Here is a 16273-nt window from a genome sequence, read left to right as displayed (position 1 = left end):
GTAGTCTAAAACTCAAATCTAAGACTCGAGAGAGCGGATTGGAACGCATAAGCAAGAATGGGGAACTTAGAGATAAGCTTCGTTTGCTATTACATAGCATATGCACCCTACAGATAGGATATTACATGCGCCTAGAAGTAGGATACGGTGGTATGCGGCCATCACACTCATGCGGCGAGAGCACGTGAGCGGGTTATGGAGGTTTAGGCAGGCATAGGCTTTTCGGCACTGTCGTATATACATCGAACGCATCCTAGAATTAGGCTCAAGTGTGTGTAGCATGATTTCATAACTTGCATTGGCTGAGGTTGCCCTTGCGATCAAGCTCAATTTTGCAGTAAAGACATCTCCACATTTTATCTATTTTTCCATCCATTTACTTCCTGTCAATAGTTGTCGTGTCCCTACCTCTCATGCATATTCTCATTGCGTTGTCTGTTAGTTAGAAGTAGGAGTAGTGTTAGCTTAACAACCCTTCCATCATTCTTTTATTCAACTGCCGCATGCAAATTACCGCATACATCTAGCTATAAGTCCCTGAGTTCGACCTCGGATCACCCGAGAAACTTGCATTCACATTATACTTAGCGTGAGTACAAGAAAACTTGTGACAGGAACGCATGGTCATCGCATACATTCGTTAACGCATAGTTCATTCCAACGTATGACCACCGACGCATGATAATCAATGCATACTTTAAGAACATGCACCGCATATTGCGTTCATCTAATTTTAGTTATCAAGTCCTCGACGATTTGTAATCTAATTTCATGTCATCACTTGGTCGTTTTGGGGTTTAGAAATACTATGAACCTATGTTTTTTTTTTTTTTTTTTTTTTTTGTTTTCGATGTGTTCTGTGGTTGAAGATGAGTGAAAAGAGAGAATGTGAACGAGATAAGTGAGAGTGAAATTGATGAGAGTGACACCAGAAAGGGTGGGTCGTTCTAGGGTTTAGAAATACTGTGAACCTATGATTTTTTTGTTTGTTTGTTTTTTTTGGTTTTCGATATGTTTTGTGGTTGAAGACGAGTAAAAAGAGAGAATGTGAGCAAGATAAGTGAGAGTTACTAGAGAGAGCGACACCAGAGAGAGCGATACCAGCGAAAGTGATACCAAAGAGAGCGATACCAGAGAGAGCGATACCAACTAGCGAGAGCGATACTAGCGAGACTTAAACAAAATGTTTTTTACAATTTTTTAAGGATTTACTAATTGAATCTTTATTTCATGCGGAGTGATTTAAGATGTCAACACGTTTCAGAATACTTGTAGTTGACTGATTTCCCGATCAAGTAACAAGCTTGGCCCACATTACTAATGTGAACAAGACTGTGGAGGAGAAGCTTACCCCAAGGCAGATAGAGATGTTCAAGAGAGCAATTTTTGGGCGATTTGTAGACGTTGACATGGTGTTCAATAGCCCAATTATCCATCATATGTTGTTGAGAGAAATGAAGAGGACGAGATCTGACTCAATCTCATTCTCTATTGATGGAAAGGTCATCACTTTTTCGAAGGATGATTTTTTGTTGATGACTGGTTTGTGACGATCCTCTACGCGAGTTAATCAGAATGAGCAGTCCTCGTATGAACTTGCAATCAAGTATTTTGGTAATCGAGTGACGAAGGACATCTTACATGTCCGTCTACTAGAAGAAAAATACAAGGAGGTTGAGTTTGAAAATGATAAAGATGCTGTGAAGATCACATTAGTCTATTACACATAGGTTACAATGATGGGAAAGAACAAATAGAAAAATGTTGTGGACCTTAAACGTTTTAAGGACGTTCAAAACATAGAGTACTACAATAGTCTAGACTGGGGTATCATTATTTGGGAGAGGACACTCGATGCCCTAAAGATTGCATTGAATGATAAGAGTAGTCTATACAAGATGGAGGTGAAAGGAAATAAAAATTACGTCGTGAAGTACTCTTTGCGTGGATTTCCACAAGTGTTCTAGGTAAATTTTCTTAACATAATAATCGTGTTGTTTGATTTATCATTACTATTGTTCTTAATATATGTTGAATTTTTTAGGTACAAACGTACGAGATCCTAGCAGCATTGATAGCTGGGAACATTGCGGAGCAAGGTGGCTTTGCCTCGCATATTACGATGGTCATGCTCCCACTCAGTGTCCTTCAAAGTACTCGAGCGAGACATATTCGAGTCTAACAATGTACTTTTACTCTATGCATAATGTGTTTATTTGGTTGTTAAATTGACACTAACCAGTTTACTGGGTTGTTAATGCAGACAAAGGTTAAAGAGGGTCTTGTCATGACAGACGCTGAGAGGGAGTTTCGGGATACCCTAGTGGACATACGACCTATATTTAATCTAGGTGCCAATGATGATAGTGCTAAAAGTGGCAGTAGGTCGAGTAGTAGGGGTAGTTCTGAAAGCGACGGTGATGATCATCGTGGAGAGAGAGTTTTGGGATACTCCAATGGACAGACGACCTATATTTGATCTAGGTGCCAATGATGATAGTGCTAAAAGTGGCAGTAGGTCGAGTAGTAGGGGTAGTTCTGAAAGCGACGGTGATGATCATCGTGGAGGTAACAATGATGAATATGGAAGGATGGAGAGAGGGGATGAACACGAGCATTCTGAGCACGAGGATGCTGAATGTGGAAGGGTGGAAGGAGGGACATACACACCTAGTGATGATATGTTCCATGATGTGGTAGGGAACGTACGTGATGAGGATGAGTTGAACCTACCTGATGTCCATCTTACGGACTCCCATAGAGAGCGATCTATGGATGAAGAGTGTTCTGAGTGTGCTGCCTGCAGGGAGGGAGCCATTCCTAATGATTCTATTTATTCGTACCTAAGAACCATTGATAGCTTACTATCGAGGTTGGATGGCCGTAAATCGATTTTAGATAGTCGTGTGTCCAATATCAAGGAAAACATGACAGACATGAAAGGACAATTGTCGGCCATCCTATCACTATTATAGTCTATGTGTAAGGTTTGCATTTACTATCATTTTATGCCTTTACGTGTTTAGTTTTTATGTGTTCGTGAAATCATCATTTTAGTTTACTAATTGAAGGGTTCCATAGTGAATGAGGAGACGACAAGGTCACCTATCCCACATACAAGTGATGATGCCACGATGTTGCTCATCCCATCTCGGGATCCCGATACCACTGATACAACTGCCTCTGATACTCCCATCCCCCCCGTTGAGCCTCAAAATACCACCATTTCACCTACTCTCATCCCCTCTCTAGAGCCTGATACCACAACATCACCCAGTGACGTCCAACCTATGGAGGCCGACATCCCACGTACAGAGGCCAACATGTCTGACTTACTCACCATGCCACATATAGATGCCAACATGTCTGACATCCCAGAGGCCGACACTTCTGGTATTGTTACGACCACAAAAGGAGTTACATTGGTGAGTAATTTATTGATCAGTAATCTTTGTTTATATTTTTATATTTCTTGATGAGTAATTTTTGTTATCTATTTATGTAGGAATCTCGAAGAACTACTCGTAAGAGAAAATGTGTTAATAAATATACACCTTCAGCTCAAGTAAAGAAGAAAAGTGTGGTTAAGTATCCTCTCCCGGGTGTGCCTACATCACTATCCGGAGCGATTGTCAGGTACAACGTAGTACATGACATTCCACTTAATATCATTATAGAAATGATGGGCTGGATCTCAGATGAGAATACTGATAAGGAGGTTCGGGAGAATTCCTTTAAACCATTTGCCAAGCAATTTTTCAAGAAATTGATTGAACCGAGTTCGTGGGTCGAGTGCGATGTAAGTTTCCTAGTCTTGACTTCTTTACAGTTGGATATCTTGTACTTTGACTGACATTGTAATTTTTTATGCAGACTATAAATACTTTATTTCATTTTATGAAAGAAAAGTTTTATACCCGACCTGACATGTGCATGCACAAGTTCACCATCTTACCAATTGGTGTAACGGTAAATTTTGATATATTTTATTGTGCAGAGTCATTTTACTATGGTATATTTTGTTACTTAACTTCTCATTTTATTTGGTAGAGTCACCTTAATGCTCGTGGTGGGGTATTTAAATGAATAAAGAATGAGACGAGATTGGAGGCTGCCCTAGTATGGGAGGATCAAGACACGTACAAGGACTACATCACCATCAGTGAGCACTAGATGATCCTTGCAATGGACATTAACAGAGGCCATATATTCGTGTTCGATTCACTTCCATCATACACACTAATGACGAAGCTGGGGACTTGGCTGGAGCCATTGACTATCATAGTACCATCCCTACTTCATTACTTTGACATGGTTTATTCAAAGTCGAACCTATCCACATCCTGTTAGAAAATCTCGCGACCTATGAACACCTACATATAGCACGGGTTGCTTGATTGTGGCATCTTTGTAATAAAATTACTAGAACATTTGGTGACTGGTGCTGATCTGTCCGTAATCACTCAGGAGAAAATGAGTGAATATAGGATGCAGTTAGCATGTCAATTGTGGGCGAACTCTCCGTATTTTTTATGTGTATAAAACATGTATTTTTTATTGTATATTATATATAAAACAATTTTATCAAAGTTCAAAGTTCGAAGTTCAATATTATACATTTTATCAAAACATGTATAATTGAGCTATTGCTCTTTTCATTATATCAATGGTATATAAAACATTATATCAAAGTTCAAGGTTCAAGGTTCAAAGTTCAAACATTGAGAGAGCGAGATTTTGAGAGAGAGTGAGATTAAGAGAGCGAGATTGTGAAGACATGGCTATGTAATGCTCTGTTAAATCCTCGATGCTAGATACTCGATACTCGATAAGTTTCTACTCGATATTCGATGAAAAACTTCTGACTCAACTCGATACTCTGAAATCGATATGAGTAGATAACAAGATTGTGTTTTTGTGATTTGCAAAAAGATTCACTTTCTTTTACAGAAAAACTACTCATAGTCCAGTTTGTTATAGTTTTTTGTTTACAGAAAAATGAAGATTGCTTACAGCTTGTTTTTATTTACAGAAAAAATAGAAAATATGAAAAACTCTTCTTTGGGGCCTGATCAATGATATTTATAACACATACCAATAGACCGTTACAAGATAAAGTTAGTTATAAACTACATGAGAGGTATTTGAGTCACGGTTTCTGGCATTTTTAGTACGTCGAATGGTTGTGAGCGATTCGCTACAATTTTGGCGGTTATGCCCATAATTTCCACACCGACCACATTTCATTTGTCTGTGAACTTCTCCTCTGGATGGTATTCTTCTCACTCTCCATCGCCCGACTTGTGCCACAAACTTTGGAGGAAGGATAGTTTTTTCTACATATCCAGGAGCTCTCTTCCATTCAAATATGTGACCAAGTGGATTTATAGGCTCCGCATACGTAGTCATTAGAGAGTCCACTGTATAAAATCGACTGCAAAGACTCTGAATGGGTATGTTTCGTTCCTTGGTGGCAACAATTGCATGCGAACATGGGATACCAAGTGAGTCGAATTCCTTACACGTGCATTCCTTCGTGTGAAGATTCACAATACCGTCCAATCGATTATCTCGCACGTGGACCCGATAACAATCAATAGGCTCAATCCGATATTGTTGACCCTTATCGGCCTCACTTACCAATTGGGTTTCACAGTAGTCAGAGTGCAATGTCATTCGAGATGCTCAATAATTCCTTCATTCGTAGAATCACGATTGGAGCATTCCTCTAACATGTTCAATCAAGCATACTATGGGCAATAGCCGATACTCTTTAGTTAACCAATTGAAACACCCTGCACTGTTGGACGTCATGTTGTCATATTTTCGTTCTAGTTGGTAAACTCGTGTCCACCTTTGAAGATCAATGTCTTCCAGATATTTCGTGACAACATCGTCTCGAAAACTATGGAGTTCGTCCCATTTTGTCTAGAACTCTGTCATGCGAAATGCCCTTGCTGCATCTCTAAATATCCCAACAACCATACTATCCTTAAAGTTTGTAATAAGATTCTGTTCTATCTGTCACGTGCACAATCCATGAAATTCTATGGGAAAAAAATGCATGAATAACATTGCTGATAGATACTATCCGATCAAACACAAACACCAGATTATCGGGTTCTTCGATACTGCATTTCAAGTTCGACATAAATCATTTCCATGATCGATCAGTTTCATTGTCCACTATTGCATATGCTAATGGGTATAATTGATTATTCTCGTCCATAGAAACCGCAACCAACATGGTCCCTTTGTACTTTCCTTTCAAGTGCGGCCCATCAACAATTATCACAGGCCGACAGCTTGCGAAACCTCTAATACAAGGCCCTAATGCTATAAACATATACTTGAAATGCACATCATCTTCAAGTTCAATCTCAAACACTGTACCCGGATTCTCTATTTTTAACGCTTCCCCATAAGCATGTAGTATGTAGTATGTAGTATGAGTATTCTGGAGTATCTCTAATGAGATCATATATGGCTTCCCTTGCACGACACACTTTATAATAACTTATGTTCACGCCATAATCTCTCCTCATATCCTCAACGATATGACAAGGTTTATAAATACGTCCTATTCCTATAAACTTATCTTTAATCAACTGACCAACAGTCGTTGCAGTTGCTTGTCTATGGTCGTGATTCAGAATTCCGATGGAACATGTGTGCAAACTGCAGTACTTTGTGATCTTGAATATATCAGACCCTTCCATTTTCATTGTATGAAGGCTCCACTTACAAGTCTCCCCAATACATTTGACAGTGAACAAAGATTTGGTTGACTTCCTGACCCTAAATTCAAAATTTTTATTGATGGACAAAATAGGTAATCATATTTTCAAGTCCCTTTTACTCGAAAATAGTTGACCAACTTCAACATCCTCCGTCCTAGATGAAGAGGTACCAGACATAATCAACTCTCCTCTATGACTTGAAGACACAGATGGTGGAATGACTGAAGCTACTATGAACAACACACCTCTATGATCACGATCCATTTCATTCAATCATGTTGGTTGCTCATTAACATTCATTGAAGGACCACAACGTTGCTCTAGATGACCACAATCCATATAATCAAGTTTAGATGATCTCTCATTACCAACAACTAAAGTACCACCCAATTCTGAATTCAATCTTGCTGGATTAGTGTGGTCGTTGTCTAGTGGTAATGTTGATGGTACAATATTGGTAGACAATGTAATATCATCCTCTTCCCGATGAAACTGATATGATTTCTTGTATTGTCTGTCCACAATCGTATCATCATAACTCACATTTCCAAACCCCATTCTAATATTTTCATCCTGATTCAATTTTAGCGTTACAGATAACTGAAGTCTACTAAGCTATTCTTGAAAAAGAAGGAAGCGAACATCATCATCATTCCTTATGTATTGTGGAGGGGTTTCATATTCAAGCTTATATTTAACTCTCATTATAAGATCAAACTCTGAAGAACTGACATCTGTAACCCTGAAAATGTGAGATCTAAGTTCTTCATACAATGTAACAGACACAATGATTCCTATCAACTCCCCTCAATATACGAACTTTCATTCTCATCTCAATCATCTCTATATTTTGAATAAGTAGACACTTTTCCATCATCCTACAAAGCAAGAGAACATTTGTCATTAAGTTGTACAAGCAATTGAAGTGTACTCTCGTTCTCTCTTAATCTCGCTCTCTCTCCCAATACAAAATAACAGACTCAAAATAATGAAACACCGTTATGAAAAACCTGTTCCATTCTGAAAAAGCCTTGTCTTGGAAATCTCCATTCGAAAAATCTCCGTTCAACAAAACACCCTCGAAAACCAGAGAAGTAATCACCGTTGAAATGGAGTTTAGAGTTTAAAAAAATTACCATTGTATTGTATTTAGGTATTATTGATTTGAGGCTTCAGTCATGAAAATTGTCAAATCATTCCTGACGAATAATCACATCAAACCAGAGAATTTCAAGTGAGGGCGAGAGTGTTTAACCCGACAAGAGCAAGACTTATAAATTGAGATATTTGTGAAGACAATTTACGTAATTTGGTATGACGATGATTTGTACAATTTTTTTTACTTTCTTCGTGATCACGAAGCTGCTCAACATAAACTTGGAGAAAGAGAAATTGTTATAGTCAGATCGATTCAAATCGAACAAGAATTTTACAGTTGGCAAACATTAAGCATTGTTCGCATCAAAATCAATCGTTGAAACCCACCATTTTCGTCCTTTTCGTTCTTCAACTCCACGAACAACACAGAAAAGCGGAAAACCCCAGAATCTGTCCTCTGCTGGATGATTGTAATTATCCAGTTTCCCTCCCAACTTGCCAAATTGGTCGTTCTTTCTCTCTCAAATTCAATCTGTTTAGAATCCTTTACATTATTCGTCGAATTCTGATTCCGATCGTCGGTATTGTTCCCTCGCCACTAACTACGTTTGGTCCTCAAGCTTTATAATGGCGTTACGCTTCTCATATCAATGCCAGCTTCTTCACTGATCTATTCCAGAATTATTACCTTCAGTTGCGATGAATTTCGTTGGTGGAGTTTCTGCTGTGATTCTCGATCTCGATGGAACCCTTTTGGACACTGGTCTGTAATTTCTTCTATGAATTTATGTATTTTCTTGCTATAGTTGTATGAGAATATGAAGTTACACTGTTGTATTATGTTCAGAGAGGGCGACAAAGGACGTGTTGAAGGATTTTTTGGCGAAGTATGGTAAAGTTTGGGACAAGAAGAGGGAAGAAGAGAAGAGATTGGGGATGACCCAGAAAGAATCTGCAGCTGCAATTGTTAGGGATTATGGTCTTCCATTGACACCAGACCAATTTATTCAAGAAATTACTCCCATGTATAGGGAAAAGTAAGATTCCAGGTCTTATGTTTTGTTCATTTCTGTGATGGGTATCGTTTTTTTTTCCCCTCTTTTAATGTTAGTGTTGAAATACTCTTCAGATGGCCTTCTGTTAAAGCACTTCCTGGTGCTGATCGTCTTCTCAAACATCTTTACTCTCATAAGGTCCCATTTGGGCTCGCTTCGAATTCTTCAAGTGAATTTATCCATGCAAAAATTTCTTGTATGAAAGGTAGTTTCTGCTTCAGATGTAATTAATTTATTTATTTATCTGCTTGCTTTGTAATCTCTTCAACTCTATTGTCATGTTAAAGAAAAAAAAAAAAGAATGAAGAAAACCTTGAGGGCTGGAGAGAGAGGTCTTCTGCCCAAGAAAGTTACTAACAGAAAGCTTTCTAATAAAAAAGGATCAAGGAGAATGGAATAATTGTCAAAGCAAGCATAACTCAATAGACATTCAGTACCTGTTAATCATGAATAGGTTTGTGGTTCAAATCCTCCGCCCTCTATTATACTAAAAAAAAAAGAGAGTGGAATAATTTTAAAAAAATCTGTAGCTATGACTACATCAAGAAGCATTTAGCTGTACAAAATCTCAAAAAGTAGAAAAAGAAGTAGCCTTTTGAAAGTCCTCTTGTTCTGTTCAAGCCACATAAGAGGGCCAGAGAAGCAAATTTCCATGAATTCCTAGCCTTTCCTGCCAATTTCATGTAAATACAAGGGTAGGTTTTTAACTTGGCCAGGGTAGGGCTTTCTTGAAGATTAAAAAGGTCGGAAGGTTTTATATAATTATTTGATAATGGTACTGTGCTGCAATGGATAATGGATCCCTTTCGAATTTAATTATCTGGGTATTAGTGAGGAGGTCTTGCGGGTATCCCTACAACATCACCTTGATAAAAGGTGAAGAGTTTATAGATTCAATCCATAGTGGTTACCTACTTAGGATTTAATATCTTACGAGTTTTCTTGATGCTCAAATGTTGTAGAGTTAGGGACTTATCCTGTGAGATTAGTCGAGATGCGCGTAAGATGGCTTAGGCACTCACGGATATTAAAAAAAGAAAAAAAAGGAGGTTTTGCAAACAAGGACGGGCAAATGCAAATCCACCTCACACAGCCAAAGGATGAATACATTTAGTGATGGTCCTTTTCCGATGCACATCTTTTGCTTACTATGGGGTTTAGCTTTAGCATATTCCTTTGTCTTCCTTTTCCAATTACATGATATGATTAAACTCCCCCACATTGTAGGGTCATATTCTCCTGATTGCTTTTCAGAAAAGCCCATGTATATGTAACAAATGGAATTATTTTGTAGCAGTTCTCTCTCTTTCCCTATCATTCCTTTCTTTTCTTTTCTCTTGAGCTTGTCTATGATATGCTGAACAGATCATGCTAATTTTGACTAATTGTAGCTAATGTTGTTTTTCCTTTTTTTCCTAGTAATCGCATATCTGACAGCTTTCTACAGTCTTCAGCTATTGTAACTCACTTTTATATGGAACAATTTAATTAGGAAGTAATACTGGCTTTCTAATTCCCTATTGGTCGTTGGAGTAAACAATATTCCAAGTGTGGACTAGTGGCATTTGCATTAATTGTTTGCTTCGGCCTCTTTACTTTTGTGGCCTTCATTTTTTGGTCTTTATTTTGTCCTTCATGCTCTCTCGTTATATAACATCCTCTTGTTCGTCCTGTACGATGTACAACTTTAGTTTTTTCATGCTGTCCAACTTGTCCCCATATTTTGGTTTCGAAAATGCATGACATATGTTCGTGTGCAGGTTGGAAGGACTGGTTTTCTGTGATTCTTGGTAGTGACCAGGTTATTGAAGGGAAACCTGCTCCTTATCTGTAAGACTTTTTATTTTTTATTTTTGCATGAACCATCTTGATGAAGAGAAAAATTTGTCTCATTCCATCTTTTAGCCTTTTTCATGAGATGAACTGGTGTATACTAATCTCTGAAAGAATACTCAATTGTTAATTAATCTCAAAAGAAATCTTCAGCCCTATTTATAGGCTAAAAACATAGCTTAATACCTAGCTTTACCCTCATAACTGGAGGGGAAAAGGTATAAATTAGAAGTTAATAGAAAAGCAGAGAAATAACCTCTACCAAAAGGAAAATGGTTAAAACAAAAGAGTAAAAATGACTCAACCAAAGAAACTTAAAGATTAAAAGGAAATACAACAGGATTTCCTAAAAGACATTACATCATAAACTCAGTGAATATTGAAAGTTTAAAACCTTAATTTTAGTCATGTGGAAATGGAAGTCTAAGAACATCTTTATATCCAATTACCGCATTCTGAAATTCAAGTCATAGATATTTAATGATTTCAAGTTAGGAATAACATTGTCTTGTGGACTATCGATAACTTCAAAAACCAAATGCTAAAGGAAATGGAAAGAATTAAAAGTATGTAGAATTTATCTTTGACGCAAATGAGTGATGGAATTAGCCAAATCCATGAGAAACAAGGGAAATGTCTGAGAATGAGATAATAGGATCTTTAATTAACTGCAAAACAAAGTTAAAAATAGCTTCCTATCAATGCCTTATGTAGCTTACAAAATGAAGAAAATATAACTGACAAACTAACAGAACTTTAGTGAAGTGTTAATCTAAACAGGTATGCTGGACTTCTAGTTAGTTAACTATGGCAAACTACTTCTCCTAGTTAATTTTTGAACTAATTTCCTTCAAATGTTAAGGATATGTGATTGATGTCACTTAAATTGCGCATTATTCCTTGATACCTTCCTCTAAACTTTTTTTTTATTTTATTTTATTTTTATTTTTTAAGATTTGAAGAGGCAGCAAAAAGAATGGGCGTAGATGCCTCTCATTGTTTGGTTATTGAAGATTCCTTGTAAGTTTGCAATTCTTTTAACTATAAATTTTTATGGATAAATACATTTAGTGTGTGGCATCTGGATCTCCACCTTCTGCTTTTCTCTGAACAAGATACATTCCGACAGGATTGGTGTCAAAGCAGCTAAGGCTGCTAAGATGAAGGTTATAGCTGTCCCGTCCCGTGGGGAAATTGAGTGCTCTTCCCTGGCAGATAAAGTGCTTAATTCCCTATTAGAATTTGAGCCTGAGCTGTGGGGTCTTCCCCCTTTTGAAGACTGTATGAATCTGTTTATTTTTCTTGTATTTTATTTTATTAATACTGTTTAATTTTCTAATCACTATCTCAAGTTTTTTACATAATAATCTCAGGGGTAGATAGAACCTTACCGATTGATCCAATATATCTGAGCTCTCACTACGTTAATGGGTCTATGAGTGAAATCTCAGGTGTGTCTGTATTTCTCTTACCTGCCTTATAATGAAATACATAGTTTAATGGATTATGATTATGGAAAATCTGTTTTACTTCTATTCAATTTTCCATCTTCGAATAATAGAATGGGGTCCATCTTAAAATCAATTGGCAAGGAGAGAAATAGCTTCATCTATCTCATAATAAATATTGTGAGGTCTCTCTTCTTTTCCAATGTGGGATTCTCAACATCCAGTCTCCCTAGTATCTTCATGCCTGTAATTTGGTCCTCATGGAATCGAATGGTGGCCATAATTTAAGTCCGGATATCATTTTCTGACTGAATTTTGTACTGTTTTTCAAGCTATTGGAGTTTCAAAAAGAATTGGAATAAACTTAAATGGGTAAAATTAGTACAATGTGACATCTGTTCTTTAAATTGCTTGGTTTGATCATTGGATCTGAAAAGTTCATGTGTTGATTTGGCTTTTCAGAATGTTGTAGATCATGATGAGTTTAATGCATGGTTTCAGAGGATGCATCATTACCTGACCAAGTTTTTGGAACGTTCTTCGGTTGGGGTGGCACTGTTATGGCTTGGACCATCAAGGTTGTGGTTAACATCGGATGGAATTGCAGTTCATGTACAAAAAGGAACAGGATCTGGGTACTTTATATTCTTCCATGTGTTCAAAATTTATATCATTTCAAGTTCGAGTTCAAGTTGGTTCTCGAGTTGCTTCCAATTATGATAACATCATTCAGAATTCAACATTATTCAAACGTTTTTTTCTCACTTTTGGCAGAAACTATGGTCAGTTGACGGATGTGATAGCAAAGTATTTGAGCAGCAGATGCAATTCATGCTTGTTGGCTACATCCGGAGATTGAATAGCACGGTAAATATTAGAACAAAGCCATAACGAATAACACGACCTGTAATATGATTTGTAATCAATAGAATTTTTATGCATATGGACCTCAAGCTTCATCTGGTCAAACTTATGACTGTAGGATCTTGAAAACATCGATGTGAGAGAGATTGAAGAGTTCAAGTATATTGCAAACACGTCACTTGACCGACCTATGTTTGTCGACCATTCTTGCACATCTCTTACTGCAGAAGAAACTTCTAGCATTAATGGATGAAATAGTCTGTAATTCACCAGATTTCACTATAGTTCTCTGGAGCTATCATTCTGGTTCATAGGCAATTTCATTGAAATTGCTCATCTTCTTGCAATAATGAATGTGTCACCACTGGCTCAAATGATTTTTATTGTTATCATTCCTTTCTTTTTCCTTGATTCTTTTCCAAGTAGATTGTCTAATTAGATAAAATCAAGTGGGTGAAGTGAACAGCAAGTAATATGGATTCTTTAATTCATTCCGCCTAATGACTATATTTAATGTGATTTTTGCGTCGATGTGCTGATTTGTATATATTAAGAAAAATCACAATCTTTAAATTTACCAATTATGTCATGAAGAAGAAACGTTGATGACCCCACGATCGAAATGATTGGCATCGATATCATTTTTATTTTAATTAGTTATACAAACGTGGGAAAACTTTGGGTGTTTTAACAATCAACCATCTTCAAGAAAAAAAACAATTTGAGAAAAGTTTTATGGAAAAAAAATTTGCGAGAACAAAAGGTTTGAGAAAAATGTTTTGAAATGTGTTTTAGAAAGAAAGTTTTTGAAACAGAATTTGAAGTGAAAAAGGTTTCAGAAAAATGTATTGGAAATAGTTTTTGAAGAAGTGATTTTGCAAGAAAAAATTGAGAAAATATTTTGGAATGTTCTATGATAAAACAAAAGTGAAGATGGAACAGATTATTTAATGATGAAGGTGGTGCAAAAAAAAACTTAGATGTAAAATATTTATGATATCGCACATTAAATGCAATAGAAACTATTGATGTCCGAGGTAGGATAAGGGAAAATCGCTTGACTTTAACATGATAACAACAGTAAATTTGTAGTTACGAGCGTTTGGATTATTTTCCTTCTTCGTTGGTTTTTTGATCACATTGAAAGATGAGACAAGTTCAAGAGTGAATGGTCTTCTTGACCACTGCCTCACGGGGAAGCTGCTGGCAAAGAGATATATCAGCCTACGCCATTCGGAATGTTTTTTTTTTCAATGCCTGGAAGATCGATAATGGAATAAGTGTGGAAGCCATCGGAAAGAACTTGTTTTTCTTCAAGTTTTGCAGAATTCTGGACAAAGACTGGGTGAGTAGAAACGAAGCTTAGCTTTTCGACAAAAATCGAACCTCGCACAAACCTCGCACCTTTAGAATTAAGCTTCAAGAGGGTTGGGTTTTGGATAAGGTTATATGACGTTCCTTTTAGTTTTCAAAACAAAGAGATGGCGACTACAATAGGCAATTGCATAGGCGAGTTCTTGGAAGTTGAATGTGATCAAGATGGATATTAAGAATCAAAGTTGCTATCGATATTAGGAGACCGCTGAGAAGAGGGATCATGGTCAAATGCACAGATGGGGGTAGGGAGAATTGGCTAAAAATTAAGTATGAAGGGCTACCCGACTTCGGCTACTCATGTGGTTTTATAGGCCATGTCGCTAAGGATTGCTCCGAGTGGGTTGGAACGAACAAAACAGAGGCCTCTACCCCATTTCTCTTTGGACCCTGGTTAAGATTCTCTGGTTTCTCAAAGAATCCTCAAAATTAGAATGAATTTTGCTCGTCATCCCAAGAAGGTCCTGTAAACAAATCATTCAAAGATAATATAAGGAATAGTGAGAATAAGGATACTGAGGAAGTGTTTATTCAATTCTTCTGCAACAAAAATCAGCCATTCCTTAAATACCCAAACAAGTTTTTCAAACACAATGGCTCAGAACAATTCTCTCCCACAAGTTATAGCACTGGACACAAACGATCCAACTATTGATGGAAGGAAGTTGTAAACATGAAAAAAAAAAAAAAAAAAAAAGTTCTTTGGTTGCTTACCAATAAACAGTCAAGGCTCTAAAGGGGGCATCTACCTTTTGTGGAAGGAGGAGATTAATATAATAATTACATCTTACTCTTCTCACCACATTGATTCAATTATCTACTGGATGAACATAAGTTGACATTTCACAGGCATGTATGGCTACCCTGAAACAAATAGGAAACACCGCACTTTGGGAATTGATTAGAAGACTTTATATGGAGAATGATTTACCATGGCTCTTAGGTGGAGATCTCAATGAGATTTTATATATAACCATGTAAAGCTTGGCGGTCCCCCAAAGAACCAAAGTGCCTGCAAATTTAAAGATACATTAGATGATTGCAATTTAAGTAACATGGATTTTAGTGGCCACAAATATACATGGTATGGAACAAGAAATGGCAACACTATCTGGGAAAGACTTGGCAGATTTGTCTGCTCCTCTTCCCTTTGGGATCTTTTCCAATATTCAACAGTAAGACCTCTGGATTGGTACTTCTCTGACCATTACCTTATTGTTCTCAATATGAAATAGGAAAATTCAAATCAAATACAGAGGAATTAGAAGTTTAAATCTGAAGAAATGTGGTTGCAGAAGGAAGATTGCAAAAATATTATCAAAGAGGATGGTCAATGGAATTTCCAAAAATTTGATCAACCACTCCATGTTAAATTAAGTAGATGCTCAAAGAGGTTAGGTAAATGAGGGAGGAAAATGAACAATAATTTGAGAACTAGAATTAAGAATTGTAAAGTGGCTCTACAAGCTGCATATGAAAATCCCCATGCAATTAACTTTGCAAAAATCTATGAAATTGCATTCGAGCTTGGGGTACTACTGGAAAAGGAAGAAATATTTTGGAAACAACGTTCAAGAGAAAACTGGTTAAAATACCAAATGGTTCCATAAAAGAGCTACTATGAGGAAAAGGAAGAATGAAATCACAGGAATAACTGATAAAGATGGTAACTGGGTTGTGGAGAATGATAAAATTAAGGAAACATTTGCTCTACTACTTCCAGGAAATCTTTACATCTTCAAGATCTTCCAAAAATCATTTAGAGGATGCTTTGAAATCTATTAATCCAAGAGTTACAGTTATAATGAACAGAAAGCTTACTCAAGCATTTACAAAAGAGGAGCTTGAAATCACCATTAAT

At 36.9% G+C, this 16273-nt stretch overlaps 2 protein-coding genes across 2 annotated transcripts; one reads left to right on the top strand and one right to left on the bottom strand.

Moving 5' to 3' along the window:
• Positions 1-5118: 5118 nt before the first annotated feature.
• LOC120077423 lies at positions 5119-5676 on the bottom strand. The gene has a single exon (XM_039031305.1). The coding sequence runs from the start codon at positions 5674-5676 to the stop codon at positions 5119-5121; it is 558 nt and encodes a 185-aa protein (XP_038887233.1).
• A 2452-nt stretch (positions 5677-8128) lies between these two features.
• Positions 8129-13564, top strand: LOC120078429 (bifunctional riboflavin kinase/FMN phosphatase-like). The gene is made up of 10 exons (XM_039032705.1): positions 8129-8601; positions 8686-8875; positions 8968-9098; positions 10654-10723; positions 11681-11746; positions 11856-12007; positions 12100-12177; positions 12676-12809; positions 12949-13041; positions 13157-13564. The coding sequence occupies exons 1-10, from the start codon at positions 8538-8540 to the stop codon at positions 13289-13291; spliced, it is 1113 nt and encodes a 370-aa protein (XP_038888633.1). The 5' UTR covers positions 8129-8537; the 3' UTR covers positions 13292-13564.
• The last annotated feature ends 2709 nt before the right edge of the window (positions 13565-16273 follow it).

Source organism: Benincasa hispida, chromosome 5 (genome assembly GCF_009727055.1).
Source record: "Benincasa hispida cultivar B227 chromosome 5, ASM972705v1, whole genome shotgun sequence".
Classification (NCBI taxonomy): Eukaryota; Viridiplantae; Streptophyta; class Magnoliopsida; order Cucurbitales; family Cucurbitaceae; genus Benincasa; species Benincasa hispida.
The sequence above is the reverse complement of the archived record's forward strand: the minus strand, read 5'-3'. Positions and strand labels throughout refer to the sequence as shown.